The 19286-nt window shown below is 35.4% G+C and overlaps 1 protein-coding gene and 4 long non-coding RNA genes across 5 annotated transcripts; 4 read left to right on the plus strand and 1 right to left on the minus strand.

Annotated features, from left to right (window-relative positions):
* Positions 1-5532: 5532 nt before the first annotated feature.
* Positions 5533-6104, plus strand: LOC113698797 (uncharacterized). Its single transcript, XR_003450299.2, has 3 exons — positions 5533-5814; positions 5911-5962; positions 6045-6104. It is a non-coding gene; the product is annotated as an uncharacterized lncRNA (long non-coding RNA).
* A 1158-nt stretch (positions 6105-7262) lies between these two features.
* On the plus strand, positions 7263-8154 carry LOC140010307 (uncharacterized). Its single transcript, XR_011817594.1, has 3 exons — positions 7263-7333; positions 7829-7891; positions 8060-8154. It is a non-coding gene; the product is annotated as an uncharacterized lncRNA (long non-coding RNA).
* Positions 8155-8555: 401 nt separating this feature from the next.
* On the plus strand, positions 8556-11087 carry LOC113698234 (uncharacterized). The gene is made up of 4 exons (XR_003450155.2): positions 8556-8881; positions 8972-9058; positions 9644-9678; positions 10873-11087. It is a non-coding gene; the product is annotated as an uncharacterized lncRNA (long non-coding RNA).
* Positions 11088-16519: 5432 nt separating this feature from the next.
* Positions 16520-17443, plus strand: LOC140010246 (uncharacterized). Its single transcript, XM_072056813.1, has 3 exons — positions 16520-16720; positions 16824-17017; positions 17104-17443. The coding sequence occupies exons 1-3, from the start codon at positions 16636-16638 to the stop codon at positions 17164-17166; spliced, it is 342 nt and encodes a 113-aa protein (XP_071912914.1). The 5' UTR covers positions 16520-16635; the 3' UTR covers positions 17167-17443.
* Positions 17444-18129: 686 nt separating this feature from the next.
* LOC140010746 (uncharacterized) lies at positions 18130-19100 on the minus strand. Its single transcript, XR_011817858.1, has 2 exons — positions 18634-19100; positions 18130-18529 (listed from the first exon to the last, which is right to left on the minus strand). It is a non-coding gene; the product is annotated as an uncharacterized lncRNA (long non-coding RNA).
* Positions 19101-19286: the final 186 nt, after the last annotated feature.

Below are 19286 nucleotides of genomic sequence, written 5' to 3' on the forward strand. Positions count from 1 at the left end.
CGCCTCAAAGTCTCTGCATTTGTCTAGTTTAGTTTTGTTATTTATTACAATTCTCTAACATTCAATACATGGGTTGTTCATCCGAGGTAGATGTGTCTCTTGTGGTAATAGAAGGAGTGGAAGTTTCTAACGTTTGGTAGTCCATGCAAGGTTATTCTTCTTGTTGGTACTCTGCCAAATAATGTGGCTCTGTTGAAAGTGCAGTCATTGTACAGATATAGTAGTTAGGATCATGACGTCTGGGATAATGCCTTTCTTGCAACGATGTTGTTTTCTTGTTTGTAATCAGATATGTATATGTGTAGTACAAGATTCACAATTGATCAATAGTAGCACTGACGAAGAGTTTAGCCTTCAATCGATGAATTAACAGGAACATGATCATGTAGAAAAAGGTCCAAGTAGTGTTTAGCTTCAACAGTAAGAATTGTCAGGAGCTTGTGGTGAGGAAGAGAAGCGTTGATGTCAGTGAGAATGTTGTGCAAAGTATGTTCCATTATGAGAGCTTTTAGTGTTCTCTGGCCTCTAGTAGAGTTGTAGAGTTGTACCAGTTACTTATGCAATACAACTATACAAGGTTTGTTGTAAGAAGTTTGTCCACTTGGAAGAGCTTGTAGTCTCCTTTGATCTCTGGTTGAATTGAAGAGTTGTACTAGATGGTTCTGGGGTCCTGGAGATGGAATTGTCCATTGTTGGTACTGGTTCAAGTCTGAGTGGAAAATTTCCTTGTGATATGATCATCAACAAAGGCATGTGATGTGCTTGGTAGAAAGAAAATAACTCTAATATGCTTGTTCAACACATTTAGGGTATTTTTGCTTACTGTCTTTCATGTTCTAGAAAAGAGGATTATTTTGGAACAGCTTTTAGTTTGATCTGGCCCACAGTTGAATTCAAGTGTTGTACTAGATGTTTGTGCGGTGCTAGAAATGGAATTTGCTCAGTGTGGATACTATCTCAGGCTTCAGTGAAAAGCTTGTTAGCAATATAAGGATCAAGGAAGGCATGCAACGTGCCTAGGACATAGAAGAGAATTATAGTATTTGTGTCAAACGTAACATATTGATTGGGGTTATTTAACAAAAAGTGTTGATTATTACCTGGAACCATTTAGTGGAGAAGCCTTCAATGCTTAAGACACTGTTGAGGGGTGTCAATAACACTGGCTTATCCTGCAATGAAAGTGTAGTTAGACTTAGGTTGATGATAGTGTAGGTAAAAGTATAACTATGATACAAAAGATAATAGGCTGGAGAAGAGAAGGCATGGATTGTGTATAAACATGAAATCATTTGCTTCGCCAACTTTATGGTGTTTAACATTGGTACCCTGAGGTAATAACATTCATGACAAATTAGAAGGAAATCAAAGTCAGTGATGAGTATTTCTAGATGTGCATTTTGCAATTCACATTGAGATGTCCCCTTTCATGAGAAACCAGCATACTAACTTCAACCACAAAGTGTTTGTTAGCATATTTCTTGAACTTGTTCAAAACAGTAGTTGTTTTTAAGTCAAGAACAAGCAAAAATATGTGTATTAGTGAGGACAAAATACAAGCTAACTGAAGAAAGGGAGCATAAAGAAGATAATGAGAAGATTCACTAGCTTCTATTAATGTGCAACTCTGTGCACGCCTGTTCTTAATAACCTGAAACACGTAAAGAATTAGATTTTATCAGTCTAAACATGCAAGTATAAGAGGCTTCCAAAAAAAAAAAAGAGCACGCTCAAAATAACTAGTATTGAACAATTCCAAAATGCAGAATCAAAACTCATGCATTAGTTTTGGCCTGCAGATTTGATCCTTAAAGGAAAACCCAGTAGTATCTGTATGTTTTGGAATGCTTGTAATTGTTTTCTGTTAGGCTATTTGTTATAGTTGACTGCCTGGACAAGTGTTAACAGAAGTATATTATCACATAAAGTAATTTTCACATAGAGAAGAAAGCTATTTAGAAGTCAATCATTGTTATCAAAGTAGAAAAGCAGCTTGAAAGAGTTTTGTAATGGCATCAGTGAAGGTGACTATTATTATAATACTACTCCCTCTGTTCCATAAAATTTCTCATGTTTGTCACTTTTTCTTGTCCCAAATTAATTGTCATCTTAGAGAAGTCAACCCACTTTTTTTCAATGAAATTTTATCCCTACCCTTCATGTGGCCCGCCACTTATTCCTCATAATTATCAATACATCACATAAAAGATGGCCGCCACTAAGGATATAAAAGAAAAATGAAAATTCTCTTTCCTACTAATATCACTATACATAAATTGCAAGTTTACCCAAAAACAACAAATTTTATGGGCCGGAAGGAGTAGAATAAAAAGTGTAGGTTGGCAAATGATAATATCTTGTCAATTTCTTACCTGAATTTTTACTGATTGAGCTGCCTAGTTCTAAAATCATTAGTTGCTGTGGAATTTCTTTTGATACCTAGATTTCAGGATGGCCCTTGTGTTCACGCTTTTCAGCTGTGCACAAGATATAATATTGTCAGATCAGAATGTAAGAGACAGAATGATGATGAAATGAGGTGTAAAGGAAAGGGCAGCAGTTGTTATAAGTATGTTTGCTGTGGAGTATAGATTGTCCTTGGAATCCAGGAAATGCTTGCTGGAAAAATAAGGTGTGGTATTGTCCTTGAAGGTTACATTTCCTGTATTTTCTTACGGTCTCTCACTTTGCCAAGATCTGGCAGTAGAATTAGTATTGTCAATGTGTAGATTGATTCAAGTATGTAAAGGAAACAGCATTTACCATGTCTCTTGCTCCACGAGAATGGGGAAGCCGATAGAACTTTCGTAGTAGCAACTTTTCTACGACAGGTGAAGTGCAGATCATTGTTTATGAAAAGTAGATAAAGAGGAACTTATAATAGCTGGAGCAGTGGAACCAAATTACTTTATACAAGTCAAACTACGCAGAAGAAACAAGATAAGAATCACTAATTGTATAATATTCTATTCATGCAGTGACCTTGGTTAGAAGTTGCAGGATAGCTTCAATTGTTGGAAGGGCAGGGGTAACTCCATTTTTTGTTACGGCCATTATACCGCAAGAACTGGCAAAATATAAAGCCTTCCTCAACTGATTCTCGTGCTGTGAATATTCAAGAAGAATATTTCATCCCAAATGTGTTTTTGCTCTACCCTTACCGATTTAATTCTTAATAGTTGGCAATTATAGAGCATCATAGAATTTCTCCAAGGTTGTTTGTAGCTCATCAGTGAATGAATCTAAATTTGATTTGACAATTTGAAACCTTAAAAAGACACTGGCAACAATATCTACATTTTGAACTAATATAACAATGAAGGGTTTGAGGAAAGTGATGAAATATAGGTTAATGAATTTAACCATGTTGAGCTTAAAGTCTCAGAAGCAAAGAGTATTAAATGGCACTGGACATTTATGTAACTACACATATGTCAGCTTACTTGATAAAGATTTAGGTCAGAAGCCAATCGGCTTCAATAATCTGCCAAGAAATGGATCACCAGTGCCAGTGGTGTGAACAGGTTCAACTTTCAAACAAGGAACTCTTTGTTTAGATTGCTGTGAAAATGAATTTTCTTTGTGTGAATGTCGGAGTTACTCAAGTACTTCATAAAAATATTTGAGCTGATGCAAGAAACTGTCCTGAAACACATGCACATGTATTAGTTAGACATCCAGGGCTAAGTCCAAGCCATAGAAATATCCTGTTCACAAGAAACTGCTTCTTATCTCAGGCAATAAGACATGATACGCGTAGGAAAATTGAGGTGTAATCTACTTTATAATCTAGTAAGCCTTATTTATAATGGCTTAGGTTACAGGATGCTTTACTTGAGATTGGTATAGGCAGAATGTTCTTAACAAAGTAGTTAAAGTCCTATTCCTTTTTCTCAGGTGTTAAACAAGTTCAAAATGAACAGCATAGTTTTGCTAGCAGGGAAATCCATAAAAGTCTAGACATTTGTAGAGATAAGTAAAATCAAAACAGTAAAGCATTTACTGCTCCTATGACTCCTGGTAATAAACGTCCAAGTGACTTTTACTTTTGTCTACCCCTTTTTCCTTTCTTTCTGTTCATGTTATGATGTAGCTAATTATCCTCTCCACCAGCAAAATCTTGCTTAAGCAATTGTTTGAGCTCGACTTCCTCTGTGTTTGCATCCATCCAAGTATTGTACAATTATGTGCAAAAGACAAATTGTTTTCTAAGTTACACTATTTGCATAGTTTAAACTTCATGAACTCAACATTATTTTACTTAAACGGTAGGCGAGCTCTTAAGGACCCTTGAGGTCTTGGATTCGAATCTTACCCTGAATTTAAACCCCTGTGACTCACCTGGAATCACTGCGTGGGGCCGTGGCGCACTCCTCTGGTTTGGTGTGCCGGCTCGGGTTCTAAGGATTCGAGTCGAGGCATGTTTCGAATTACCAAAAAAAAATATATATATATTATTACTTAGCTTAGGGTCTCACGCATCATAATTGTTACATTAATCCTAACCCAAATGCAGGCAATTGTCACATTGAACAAGGGTGCACACTTTCTGAAGTATAGTAGAAGAGGGAAGCCCAAATTCTGCCCTATTTAGGCCATCCATTGTAAGCTTAGAAAAACCTGACATGAAATTTGTTGTGAGGCTCAACTGTACAAAAGCTCGTAGTTCATCTTGTGAGTACTAATAGAAAGTCTCATTCAGGGGTCAGTGGATGCATTCATCTTATCCGAATATTGTCTGATGTGTTCCTTGAAAGTGCCTACATTAGCTAGGGAAAAAGCTGTACAAGACATTGGGAAATTGCGGTAATCTTAAATTTATACCAGCTAGCTAGCATCTACTGGTGTCCTTAAGGGCCCGTTTGGGTTGCTATTTTCTAGAATTTTTGTAGAAAAATATACTGTAACAATTTAATGTATGTGAAATAAAGAGATAATTGAGAAATAAGTTTTTTTGTATCTATCAACTGTCAATAAACAACATTCTACTTAATAGTTTCTGAGCAAAACAGAAAGCGGAATGATGATATCTTTTGATTTCAGGACTTCAAGTTTCATATCAAGCAAATTATGGGAGGAACATATTTCTTTGGGAAGCAACTAATAAGTATCTAGTGAAACTTGAAATGAACATTATTTAACCAATAAAATTATTTGTTATGTACATTACCTCAAGCAACTTTTTAACATATCTAGTCTATGCGCGAATGTCGCTGTTTCCAATTGAATTCTAATTGCTGATGTGGCACGCTGGTATTGGCTAATTGGTGGTCGTCCGGCCCGTGCGAATTTCCAATTGATGGTCGTTCATTCCTACGCGTGAATTCTTTTGTTTGCTCAAACATTTAGCAATCCTTTTATTTCTTTGTTTGTTGTTTGCCTGGACTTGACAATTTGACAGCTTTTTGGGGATAATTAAACCACTTTCTCTCTTCGTAACAGCTTTTTTTGGTGGGATTTGATAGGGCGTTGGGCTCGATGCAACAAAAGTCTCCTCTTTCCCTCTTTGTTCATCGACCGTCACTCTCTAAACCTCTTAGAGCAACTTTCTCTCTTCTTCTTCATCTTTCACCTGAGAACAACAATGACCAAGATGGTTTTCTTCATCTTCCAATTGCTGGGAGTTTTGTTGGCTTGAAAAAAATAAGAAACGGTTTTTTTCTCTTTCATTTTTTCCATCATCGTCTTTCTTTACCTTATCTTCCTCTTCATCAATTATCCCCCCATTTCTCTCATCTTCTTCATTTTTTTCTTTTCTTTTCGATTTTGATTGAGAACAACTACAACAAGGAGGATGGTTGGGATTTTTTTTGGGTTTGTAATCTCTTCTTCTTTCTCTCTCTAGCCATTTGGATCTTTTTTTTGTGGGGGGTTTAGCAGTCAAATTTTTATATACCTTTGCTGTTGCAGGTGCAAAAAATTGGAAATGTCTTTCAGCCTCCAGCATCTCAATGAGAGTAAGGTTGTGTAACTTTTTCCCTTTTTATAAAGTGAGTCTCTTTTGTTTTTCTATTTCCTTCCTAAGTTACTGCCTGATTTTTCAGCAACTGGTAGTGGAATTCTCTAGAATGTATATGTTGGAAGAGCTTTCAGGTTAGATTTTGAGATCTAAAGAAGCCCTTACCGTCAAGATTTTGCATAAATCCGAAGGTTAGAATTTTGGAACCCCATCTCGTGTCTTGATGTTTTAACTAATATGCTCCAAGAGATCTAGGATCTTTCAGAAAAATATGGAGTGTCGTTTTATGTATTTGTATACATTGATTTATTGTGTTTTTATTTGTTTATTTGTTATTGTTATGGTATAGATGGAGAATTAAGAGGCGAATTTGACAGAAAATTTGCAGGCTTGGAGTGAATGGTTCCAATAGAGCAAAACGAAAGTTTCCCAAAATATCATACCCAAGGGTTCTCTCTCTCTCTCACACACACATATAAAGTGTGCGTTTTTATCTGTTTAATCCACTATTGATTAATTAAGTTTAAAATATGAAAATTTTTTACTGCAAATATCCTTATCTTAGTATAATTTGCTTTAAATTACTGGTAGTTTAAAATGCTTGAAGTATAATTTTTTTGTATTGAAAAATTTTGAAAGTAATCTTACTTGATGGTCAAAGTAGAACCATATGAGGCCCTGCTGTTGTTATTATCAATGGTTTCTTACTACAAGCATTTTTTTCTTTTATATTGACGATATTGAGGACTCTTAAATGATAGGGAAGGTGGGTATGTGATTTCTGAGGTATAAAAATTGCTAATGAGTCAGGAAATCCTGAAACAAGGTCTCTAACCCTAGGCTTGAGAAATCTTGAAGGTTTCTGAACCTCCTGATTTGGCTTGCCTCTCCGTGTTCTGTAATTTTGTTTTTCAAAATTAGTGATTTGTATCATTTTTATACTGTAATAGCATCACAAAGAAAGCTGCACCTTTTCTCTCTTGAATTTCTTTCTGATAGACGACAACAAAATCAAAAAGTTGGCTGGAACTGTTTTGCTTCAAATACTCTCATTGCTTCATTTTTTCCAAAGTATCTTTATTAGTCTTTTAGTTCTTTTTTCCTACTATAATTTACAATTTTTTTCCCTTTCTGATGGACATAAACAAAATCAAAAGACTGGCTGGAATTTTTTTTACTTCAAAAACTCTTCTTACTTCTTTTTTCTAAAGCATCTTTATTAGCCTTTTGGTTTTTTTTTTCCTCCTATTATTTACCAGATTAGTTGTCTAATTTTTTCCCTTTTATTATGTTGTGATGTTGCAGGTACATAATCTGGAAATTTCCTCCACCATCTTCATGCGGTTTTCTAAGCCTTGTTTTTCCCTTTCGGAGGTAGATTCTATAAGGTTATTTTCTAAAAAAGGTGTATTCTTTAACATTGTTTCTCATGCATGTTGAACCCTCTCAGTTTAAGGAAGAAAATAGAAAAAGCATATCAATGTTCCTGAAATAAATCACATGCTCTTATTTTTTTTCTTTTCACATGTAAATGCATATTTTTCCTTCGCCTCGTTAGCAGAATATTTTGCGCTATCTCGTTCTTTTGGCAGCTTGGCAAATTGATTCGATAATATTCTTAAATGTTAACTGAATTCTTTTGGCATTTAGGAAGCTTCATTTTATTTTCTTAAATTTGTTTCTAACAACCTTCCATTCTTTGTTTGCTCACTGCATATTCAAATGCAGTTTATTTTTGTATGATATTGTGCATTTTTTTAAATTCTTCTTTTTCCTTTGCTTGCATATAGTTTTGGGATAATCTGTTGTTTATACATTTTCCCCTTTGCTTGCTTTGTTTGTAAAACCTGTCATTCTATAATTCTTTAGGGGCCAGATTTTTTTCTTCTGATAGAGTTGTTGGACGATAGGCTCAAGGCAGAAAAGGGGCTGGTAATCTCCCCCCCTTCCCTCTATCGATTTCTCCCATTTCTCCCTCTTGTTCTTCTTCATCTCCCTTCCTCTCTCCCTCGAGTAATTATAGCTAATTTTTTCTATTTTTCTGCCATCTTCTTGGCAAAAAACAATCAATTTTTCCTTCCTCTTTCATGTCCTTTTCAGAAACAGCGAGAAAGGGAAGTTCAATATTTCGTCCCGACTATCTATGTGAATTTGTAGAATACAGATATGGTAATTTTTCTTCCCTTTTCTTTCTGTGATTAATGTATTTGTTGCATTTCAGTTTTTTATTTTTAGTTCCAAGAAAAACTTTTAATATGATCTGAGATGGTGAATAATTAATTATTAACTAGCTTTTAGATATTTATTTACTTTATTTTTTGTACCTACTTGATTTTTTTTGTTCCATTTTTCTTTTTCAATTTTTCCTTTCTTGGATTTCTTCTGCAGCAGGGAGGAAAAATGACCACCCGTGAAAGGCAACTATTGTGGGAAAAATATAAGTTTTGTTTTATTATTCTGATTTAACTTTTTTCTTTATATTGCTCTCTTCAAACCTAAAATAATGGTATGCTTTTTTTTTTAGCCATTTTCTTTGGCATTTGCTCTTTTCGAGTTTTCTTTTTGTCATTTTCTTGTGTCTTTCGTGCTGGTGTTTTGTTGATCTCCTACTCAGAAAAAGCAATCCATATGGTAACTAAAAAGATTCACTTGTTTAAAATAGATTTTTTGATCTTTAAAATGTCTTTCTATTTGCTTCAGTTCTTCCTGTTCCCTTTTCTTCATTGGGTTTTCAGTACTTGATGAATATACTTCTCCTTTGGGAATCAGGAACTTCCCTGTCAAGTTAATCATTGATCAACATTTTGAGTTACACTAGCAGTACCTATTATCTTTTGCTTGAAGATGATTAATGCAAAAGATATTAAAGCCAAATTTATAATCGAGGCAGCTAATCATCCTACTAATCCAGAGGCAGATGAGGTTAGTATGGAGGTCAAAAGGCATAGTGTTTCAAAGCAAAAATAACATGTGCAGGGAAGCAACTTAACTAACCTTGGCTTTACTTTACAGATATTAACAAAGAAGGGAGTTGTTATACTCCCAGACATATAGGCAAATTCCGAAGGTGTTACAGTCAGTTACTTCAAGTGGGTTCAGGTATCCATTTAGCCCTTCATTTCATAACAATCCAGAAAACCTCTGGTCTTAGTTCAACACCTGTAGTGGTTTTTTCCTCACAAAAAAAGCATGCTATGTCTTTGTGTTTGTTTTCCTAAAAATTTTTCTAAACTTCTCAATCACTATATGGAATAACCTCTCAATCACTATATGGAATAACCTCTGGTCTTAGTTCAACACCTGTAGTGGTTTTTTCCTCACAAAAAAAGCATGCTATGTCTTTGTGTTTGTTTTCCTAAAAATTTTTCTAAACTTCTCAATCACTATATGGAATGCAAGTCATGGTTTTCTTTTCTTTTCTTTTTTTATCTCTCTCGTAAGGATTTAGCTGACTTTTTCAATATATTTTTTTAGTAGATTATGTTGGACTTGGAGAGATGGCTGTGTTTTTCATTTTCTTTCTTCAAGTGGAAGATGATAAAGAAGATTGAAGACTAAATGATTGTGATTTTAATGGATGTTCTGACATTATTTTATTCACGAAGTGATTATTAACTTAATAATTGTTTTTACAGTTTCCATTTTTATCCCTATTCTAAAACTCGCTTCTTGTTTTAATGGCAGTTATGTGATAGAAGAAGAATGAACAACAACTATTGGTAGGTTTTTCCTTTTAGTAATTTCACGTCTTTTCTTCCATGCAAAATGTTTGTTAAACTCCTAGCTCACAAAGGGTATTCCTTATGGTTCCCTGGGTATTTAAGAACTAGAGAAGTAAGCATTTTCATGTTTGTTTCTTTCTCTTGTCTCTTTTATCTTGTGCTTCAATTATTATTATTTTTTTGCTAAACATCTAGTCAAGTGGAAACAATGGAACAAGGCTTTCTTTTATGTATGTGTATATGTGGTTAAAAAATAAATGATTATTTTGAGCAAGATAATGAATAAATTATAAATTGTGAGATTGGCATTTAATGGATGGGAAGATGTCTTGCTGGAGTTATCTCATGTCAAGAGTGTTCCAATCCTTTCTATCAAAGAAAAAAAAAACTATTCCCTCTTCTTTCTATGCAAAAAACAAATTTTCCCTCTTTGCTGGTGGGTGAAATACAAATTCCTGTATCTGCAACAAATTCTTGTATCCACCTTTTCTCAATTAGGCAACTAGAATTTTCTAACACCTTTATGTAAAAAAGAAAATTAAAATCTAAGAATTACATAGAGAATAAATTGCGTTTCAGGATTTAAAAAGTAAACTCTTAACAAATACCAAACTAATATATTGAAATTTCTCTGTAGCTTTTGCTTTATTTTTTGGAGCTCTTTGTTCTATCATTGAGCTTTTTAAGAAAGAAGAGAAAATTTTCTTTTAGTTTAAATTGATGTCCTATGTTCATTCATGTTGTCTTGGCAAAAATGTGGCATGAATGAAATATAACTACATGATTTATAGGCTAAAATGCATATGTTGTTTTTGATTTTCTGTTCTTTATTTGTTTACCTAGCATTCATGTTTGAGAAAAAATTGGTTGGCAGGAGGTATTTATCCGAATAAGATGGTGGCTCAAAATGTATCTGCTGTTTATTGGCTTTCTATTCTTTATTTATATATCCAACATTAATGTTTGAGAAAAAGTTGAATGGCAAGAGGTATTATTAATGGTGGCTCAAACTTAGGAGTAGGGAATGTGTTCTTGACGACTTTGTTTATATTTCATGTTTTACTATTTCCTTACAATTTTGCAATGAAGTGTGGCAAAAACTACGGGTGCGTTACCTGTGATTTAACAAGATTGTCATTCTACTATTTACACAAAATGTTATTAAATTCTAATATGATTCCTTCTTGGCAGATCTGATTGATATTTGGATAGCTGGAACTTGGAAGCCAATGGAAGCTTATGGAGTTTTGTCATGAATGCTTGATACTTTGTTTTATCCTTTCCAATATCTTTACCAGAAGTCATTAGTTACTTCAATAGCCACTTGCTATCATAGAGATATCAAACTTTGTGATGCTTTTTTTTTTTTTTGAAATTTTGACCACTAATACATAGTTCCACTATAATTGGCTGATTGAATGCGACAGAAGATAAGAAAGACGAGAGGCATTTCTAGATATAGCAGTCACTATTTCTGGATGAATGTATCTTATATCTTAAATTGTAACTTTTCACAGGTAATGAGATGCATTGTACAGTTGGTGAGCTTACCTCAATTATGTGTTATTATGCTCTTCAACTTTATTAGTGTTATTTCTTTTCTTAATTGAAATGTTGACAAAATGCTTCATTATCTACCACATACAGAAAATGATAAAAAAAAATAATTTATGGTTGGAAAAATAAAGCCAATGAGGGCTCTGGTCATATTAGCCTTTTAACTTTCCACTGGGCATGTTAAACTTGTAACTTCACACCGCACATAGTGCGGTGTTCCTCTCCTAGTATTACATAAACTGGGAGAAGAAATCTCAGGCTTGATACTATATAAGAGTAAGCCCCAATATTTTTGTGTACTCTTTCTTTTCCCTTAATAAGTTATTCCTCTTACTAATTACCTTGCCTAGTTTGTCCCTGACAACTCTTGTCCTACAAGGATGCTCATTTACAAGCCAACGGTGGAATAAATAAACAGAAAAATAAGGCATTGTCATTGACATTTATTAGGACCACTTAGTTACAAAGTCCCTACAATTAGAATTAAACAAAAAGATATGGCCTCAATTCTATCAAAATTAAGTTGAATCATAACCATGGTTCAAAGTCTCGACCGAGTCATCACCGGAACAGATCTCTCAGTTCTGATATCGAGATGAGATAACTCTGAAATATATGGATTGCCGAAAAATCAGCCGAATCACCGAGAACTCAGCCGAGAAGTTTTCGATATGGATAGTCTCGCTCGAGTCATCCAGAGTCAACTTTGCAAATTTACGTTTTACAGATTTTATTTTGCTTTTTTTATTATTTTTGTTTAGCATATTTTTTAATCTTTTTCACAATTTTTAGAATATTAAATGTTTCAAAATTTGCGTCTCACCGAAACTGTGACCGATATGTCAAGACCGATGTGGAACGGTCCGAACTGCAATCACGATCGCAACTTTGAACCATGATTATAGCAATAAATCCAAAAGAACTTAAGTCAACCACGTCAAAATTGAGAAATGTAAAGAACTAAACCATCTCAATTCACAAACATGAATTGTAAACCGTAGTATTGGTGTGGAATGGTGAATTAAACTAAAAAAGAAAAAAAAACCATAACCTGAAGACAAAAAAAAAGGTAAGAAGACCATAATAATGATTAGAATGAAGGAAATTAGAAAATCATAATCATATCTGACATAGTAAAGGTAATTGAGCAAAGAGTAACCATGTATAAACAACTAGTAGCTTTCACAGGTAAGAACTCATTTTCGTATCCCAACTAATTGCTTTGAATTACAAGGCCGAACGGCTCAAGACTCGAGCAAAACAGCAATCGGTAAACAGAGCATGCTATATCTAATTTGACAACCGACCAAAATGTCCAATTTAAACTAATCAATCTATGATCAAAACATTGTCCATTTGATCCGGTTTTCAAATGGATTTGAGGATCCGGATCAGGTCCATTTGATCCGATTTTGAGGATTCTCATTTTTAGCTTAGCTAGCATACAATGCGATTGGATAGTTGATTGTTTGACGTTTTTTAGAAGAAAAAAAACTACTGTAACATTTTTTTTTATATAATATATGTGAGAAAAAAATAATTGAAAAATATTTTAATGATGCAAGTAATATAATTGGATGGTTGATTATTTGACATATAATTTTTTAGAAAAAAAACTACTATAACATTTTTTTATGTGATATATGTGAAATAAAAAATTGGGAAAATCGCCAATTTAGTCCTCAAACTATTTTACTAAAACCGATTTGGTCCCTCAACGTTTTATTGCATGAATTAAGTCCCTTAACTAAAATCATTGTGCCAATTAAGGACCTATACGGCGTCGCCACCCAAAACATATGTATCTGTACAGAAACCGATGGCGAGGCAGGGGCAAATTTGGAAGTACACATCCTAATTTCTACGGGAAGCAAGACAGATCCCATTTTGCATCTGAATTGGGGGAAACCTGTGAAATTAGGGGTTTTCCAACACAAAACCCATTTTGCATCCAAAATAGCAGGCAAAATTTGGGGCTTGAAACCGATTCAAATTAGCAGCAATGGAGGGCGATAAGATGACGAAAACAGAGCGGAATGCAGAAATTGGTTCACGGGCAGCACAGGAAAGCAAGGAAGAGCTCGAGGATGAAAATTCCGACGGAATGGCAGCGAGGATTTCCGGTAAGTGTCGGCCTGCATGTGCGATGTTTGAAGTTAATTTTTTTGCTAATAAGTTGAACTTCGTATCTGGTTGTTGAACTACAGTTGGTAGATTTTGCCTTTTCTAATTTAAATGATAGGATTTTGGTAGATATGAGTTGTGGGGTATGTGTAGTGGACTCTCTTGTTATTTTAGTTTCAGTGGTCCCTTTGCTGTGAAAAATGTACTATGTTGTTGTTGTCATGCTACCTAATTGGGTTACAGGATAGTGACCGAGCATGTTGATGCCTAATTAAAAATTTTTTTTGTCTTTTATGCCAAAAAAAAAACACAGGACATGAGCTGGACTGCTTTACACTAAAAATATATTACGGTGGGGCATATTTTGGACCACCACAAGAAAAGTATGTGGGGGGGAGTATGGAATCATTTGAAGGTGTTGTTGCAAATGTAGTTAACATGGCACATCTCCATGGCTTTTGCACTCTTGTCGGATGTGACAAAAATGTGAAACTGCTTTATAGAGTTCCTTGTGGAGATTGTAGCTTCAAACTACGGAATATAGAAAGTGAGGATGATGTTATAGACATGGCATGTATTGGGAAACAAACTGGCATGGTTGAGGTGTACTCAGTGCAGGAATTTCATATTAGATTTATTGATAGTAAAGTAGGCAGTTCTAATGTGGATATTGGAGAGGCTGGTATATCAAATGAAGATGCTTTTTATGTTGACATCACATTTGAGGAGTCTACCACATTTGAAGAAACCACGGTGCCAATTGAATTAATGGAGGAAGAAAATGGCTATGGGGTTGAAGAAGATGTACAATCAGATTGTACAGAAAGTGAAAGCTTGGTGGATAGTGATTACGACTTTAGGGATGATGAAGATGATGTAATTTTCAAAAAATCTGTTGTCGATGCTGATAAAGAGCTTGAAAAAGCAAAAGAGACAGCAGAAACAGTTGTTGATGAGAGCAAGAATGAAGGCAGAAAAAATGAACAAAAAAAGCCTGTTGTTGGAGGAGCATTTAGACAGCAAAATATTCATGATACAACTACTGACTTCAAGTTGTACCATGAAGAAAATATTCAAATGCATGAAGAATCAGAGTCAATGAATTCTGAAGAGTTAAATAGCAATAATGAAACCTCGGATGAAGATAGTTCAAAGAGGAGAAAGCCAAGATACGTGAGGTTTAGACCTGAGCATGATATGGTTGATCCAAAATTCTTTGTTGGGCTGTTGTTTGATGATAAACGGATATTTAAACAAGCTGTTGATTATTATGGAGTTAAATGGGGTAAACATTTTAGGTGGGGTAAAAATGACGCGTCTAGAATGCGAGCTAAATGCAATAGTGCAAATTGTGGCTGGTTCATTTATGCTTCAAAAGAGGTTGATAGTGACGTTTTTGTTATTAGAACCATGGGACCATCTTGCAATTGTGGTAGGACTTTTCATCACAAGCGTGCCAATTCAGGTTTTCTAAGTAGACACTATATGGACTTTCTTAGATTAAATAAGAAAGTGAGTGTCACAGAATTTAAGAAGAAGGTGCACTTAGAGCTAAATGTGAATATCACAAGAGACCAAGTGAGTAAGACCTTCATGAAAGCAAAGCTTTTGATCTATGGCAGTTACAAACAACAATACACAAAGCTGTGGGATTACTGCGAAGAGTTGTTAAATTGCAATCCTGGCTCAACGATACATATGGAGACAACGGTTGATGATATAAGTGGTAAGGAAAGATTTCAAAGGATATACATATGCTTTGAAGCATTGAAAAAAGGTTTCAAAGCTGGTTGTCGACAATTGATTGGTTTAGATGGTTGCTACTTGAGGGGTCCACATCCAGGAGTATTGTTGACTGCTGTTGGGATTGATGCCAACGACTGTATCTACCCCATTGCATATGCAGTAGTTGAAATTGAGAATAAGAGCTCATGGAAGTGGTTCGTGGAGTTTTTGAAACATGACTTGTGCATTCATGAACAAGAAACATGGACTTTCATCAGTGATAGACAAAAGGTAATTACAATCTTCTTGTTTTTTGGATTACCTAAGTTGCAGTTAATGATAATATAATACGTATTTTTTTAAAAAAAAAATTGATGGTTACACCCTTAACAGGGATTGGGGTCTGCCATTCATGAAGTCACTCCGGGTGTGGAGCATCGGCATTGTGTAAGGCATCTACACAATAACATGAAAAAGTCGCATCCAGGTGAAACAATAAAAGCAAGATTTTGGGCTTGTGCAAGGTCATCATACATGCGCAAATTTGAGAGTGAGATGGATGCTTTAAAAGAGTATGACTACAATGCTCATAAGTGGCTGGTGGACAATACAAATCCAAGACAATGGTCAAGATCACATTTTACAGAAACAACTAAGTGCGATATCCTACTTAATAACCTTTGTGAGAGTTTCAATGTTGTGATCTTGGAAGCTAGAGAGAAAAAGGGAATGGATGAAAAAGAGGACTGATGTAATATGTCCAAAGATTCAAAAAAAGCTTGAAAAGGCAAAAAATGAGGCTGCCTCCAATATTGCTAGACACTCAGACGACAAAAGATTCGAAGTGCAGCATATCTACGGTGGAACCTATGTGGTTGACCTCGAAAGACGCACATGCACGTGTAGAAAGTGGGAGCTCACGGGATTGCCCTGTTGCCATGCAGTTTGCTGTATTCCACTAATAAATGCCACACCAGAGGACTACGTGCATAGCTGCTACTTGAGAGAGGCATATTTGGCCGCGTACGAGCCAGCTATTGCTCCATTACCGGGACCTAATGCTTGGAGGGATTCTGGCAAGATCCCGATCCTATCACCAAAGAAGTTGAGACTTCCTGGTAGGCCAAAAAAAGCAAGGAGGAGGGAACCAGATGAACCTCGAAAGAGCAATAATGGAGTGACTAAACTGTCAAAAGCTGGAGGTATACTAAGTTGCTCAAAATGTCATGAAAAGGGACATACGGCAAGGAAATGTCCATTGGTTATACCAGCTGAGCATTTAGTTGGCCATGGCACTGGAAGGGGTCCTTCTCTCAGCAGCAACAAATGCAGCAAATGTCAGCGGTATGGTCACAATCGAAGAACATGTCCAACTATTCATCCCGAGGGCCACTCTGATGTTGTAGGGGCTGACTTAGACCATAGCCAGGCTGGTATATGTCATCTTTTACATATTTTTAAACACTGCTATTCCGCCAAAATATTGCTAACAACCTTTGCTGTTTTGTCTAACTTTTTAAATTTTTCCCATATCAACAAGCACAACCAATGGATGAACAACCTGTAGCGGATAAACAACAACCAGATGAAGGCTGCCATATGGACATACAAGCTGTTGTTCATGAAGAAAATGGTAAATAAATTTGATGGCATATGGTTAATCTGCGAAAAGTTATGTTTCAGTGAATTTGAGGACATACTTAAATTCAATATTTTTTTCATTTCTTGCTTTGTAGTTTCAAGTACACATTCCGCTGAAGTTGTTGAACCGAAGAAGAAAATCAAATGCTACTTCTGTCGAAAAGTTGGGCATAACAAAAAGACATGTCCAACTATACAAGCACAAGGTTGGAGATTAAGGAAGGCAAGAATGGATACTTATGGTCCGTACGTTGAATCGGTTGGAAAAAAACGAAGAACCAAGCAGAAAGTAGGCTTTTTAGCATCAATATGAACTTAACATTTGCTTTGCTGCTTAAGTCATTGCATTCACCTGTTATTTTTTATTATATGCAGGCTCATAGACTCTTAGATGAACCAGATGATGGCAGTCAACCAGGAATAACACAACTTGACTAGCCATGCATGTGCGATGAAGAAGCTCCACTTAGACCATGACTGAATTAAAAAATTGGTGCTTTTGTTCTTTGGGTCAAGTAAATTTTGTATAGCTTTTGTTAATTTTGTGCTGAGGGTCAGCCCATATAAGATGATAGAGCATGACTGAAATTTATGGTGCTGTTGTATAGCTTTTGTTAGCATGGCTGAACCTATAATTGTGGGCAAGCTTTTGTTAAGTTACAATTGGCTTCTTTAGTGAACGAATGCTTTTGGTACTGGCTGGAAATGTACCTGACCACATGTATTCATGTTTTTACTTTTATATATTGTGTATGTATCAAAATGGTTGTTTGGTTGGCAGGTGAGATTGTTCATTTTTAAGGCAAAACTATGTCGAAATTTTTTGAAACATTTTAACACAATATAATGTTATGATAACCAGCAACTATGGGGCCAAGAAAATTGACTTGACATTCAATAAAAGGGGCTAGCTGATCTCAAAATTTTCCATGTCTAGAATGTTTACTTTTAGTTTCAAAGGATGGAGGACCACCTCAATAATCACGATGCTTCTTTTTTTTTTAAATATTTATATATATATATAGATATATAAATTTTTAGCCTCCCAAAATAAAGAGAAAAGGGTCCCGGCATGCTTTCTTTTTCTTACATGGAGCCCGGAGGATATGCTTGTAGTAGCATTTCGGCTACACAAAGTCAATAACAATTCATTTTGAATAAGAGGTGATATTTTCACTTCTCAATTACCCTTTAGTATTCCTTGAAGGCATTATTATTTATTAACTGAACTGGAATGCAAGAAACTAAAATGAAAATGTGAATAGTAATTTCCTTTTGAATCGTTCTGATAAAAAAAAATTAAGAGTGCCTATTGAGATAAGCATATGAGATAAGCATTTGTTTTAGAAATTTTTACAACACTCAAAGGAATTGACTGTTTGCAAGTGGTGGTGAACCCAATTCCAATCAAGAAGCAAACCAGCAGAGTAGATCATATCTGATAAATTTCTCCATCACAACAAGAAGAATAAACAAAGGTACGACAATACACAAAGAACATTACATTGCACACCAACTTGGCCTTGCAACTACGCTATTTATAATGCAACATTTTGAGTCCTAGTGCCACAGGCTTTCTTCTTGCATTGTGAACCCATACTGCCATTAATAAGATGCAACCTCCTATCAGTGCCAACATCAACATCTGGGCCTTTTTTCTCAACCTTTGAATTTCTATCCTCATTTCCTTGTTGTCTCCTTCGGCTTTCCTTAGTTCCCTTAACAATTTAGAAATCGTGTTCTTTGTATACTCCGGCAAGGGCGGATCGTACCATAAAAAAAATTTGCAACAATGAGCAGTCTGCATTCAAAATTAATCCATCATTAGTAATAAAACACTTAAATAAATACACCCTAACCATTACAGAGATTATTAAAATTTAAGCATTTGGGTGGTCTCATTACACCGTAATTTCGACATCCATGGAACCTTCTTGACGGATTTGCTGCAGTCCAAGAAGACACTATTCTGCAGGATTCTTGGCAATGGCACTTCACGATTTCGTCTCCATTGTAGTATTCAGCTTTTCCTGGGCTAGATCCTCCAAAATGTGAACTTCCATAGGCCCCCTTCCTTGAAGATCGATTTGTAGCTGAGCTGGACGATCCGGCATCCAAATTTCTCCATCTGTTATGCACTTCAAAGGATGAACTTGAAGACATTTTAGTTGTAACCTTGAATTTTTGAATCGGTTTCAAGCCCCAAATTTTGCCTGCTATTTTGGATGCAAAATGGGTTTTGTGTTGGAAAACCCCTAATTTCACAGGTTTCCCCCAATTCAGATGCAAAATGGGATCTGTCTTGCTTCCCGTAGAAATTAGGATGTGTACTTCCAAATTTGCCCCTGCCTCGCCGTCGGTTTCTGTACAGATACATATGTTTTGGGTGGCGACGCCGTATAGGTCCTTAATTGGCACAATGATTTTAGTTAAGGGACTTAATTCGTGCAATAAAACGTTGAGGGACCAAATCGGCTTTAGTATAATAGTTTGAGGACTAAATTGGCAATTTTCCCTAAAAAATTTGAAAAATATGTTAATAATACAAGCAATAAAAT

Source organism: Coffea arabica, chromosome 7c (assembly GCF_036785885.1).
Source record: "Coffea arabica cultivar ET-39 chromosome 7c, Coffea Arabica ET-39 HiFi, whole genome shotgun sequence".
NCBI lineage: Eukaryota > Viridiplantae > Streptophyta > Magnoliopsida > Gentianales > Rubiaceae > Coffea > Coffea arabica.

Excerpts from the sequence above, each read along its gene's own strand:
- LOC140010246 (XM_072056813.1), top strand. The coding sequence starts at position 16,636 with ATGGATGAACAACCTGTAGCGGATAAACAACAACCAGATGAAGGCTGC. Across the intron at positions 16,721-16,823 it reads TGTTGTTCATGAAGAAAATG|TTTCAAGTACACATTCCGCT; the intron begins GTAAATAAATTT and ends CTTGCTTTGTAG. Across the intron at positions 17,018-17,103 it reads AACGAAGAACCAAGCAGAAA|GCTCATAGACTCTTAGATGA; the intron begins GTAGGCTTTTTA and ends TATTATATGCAG.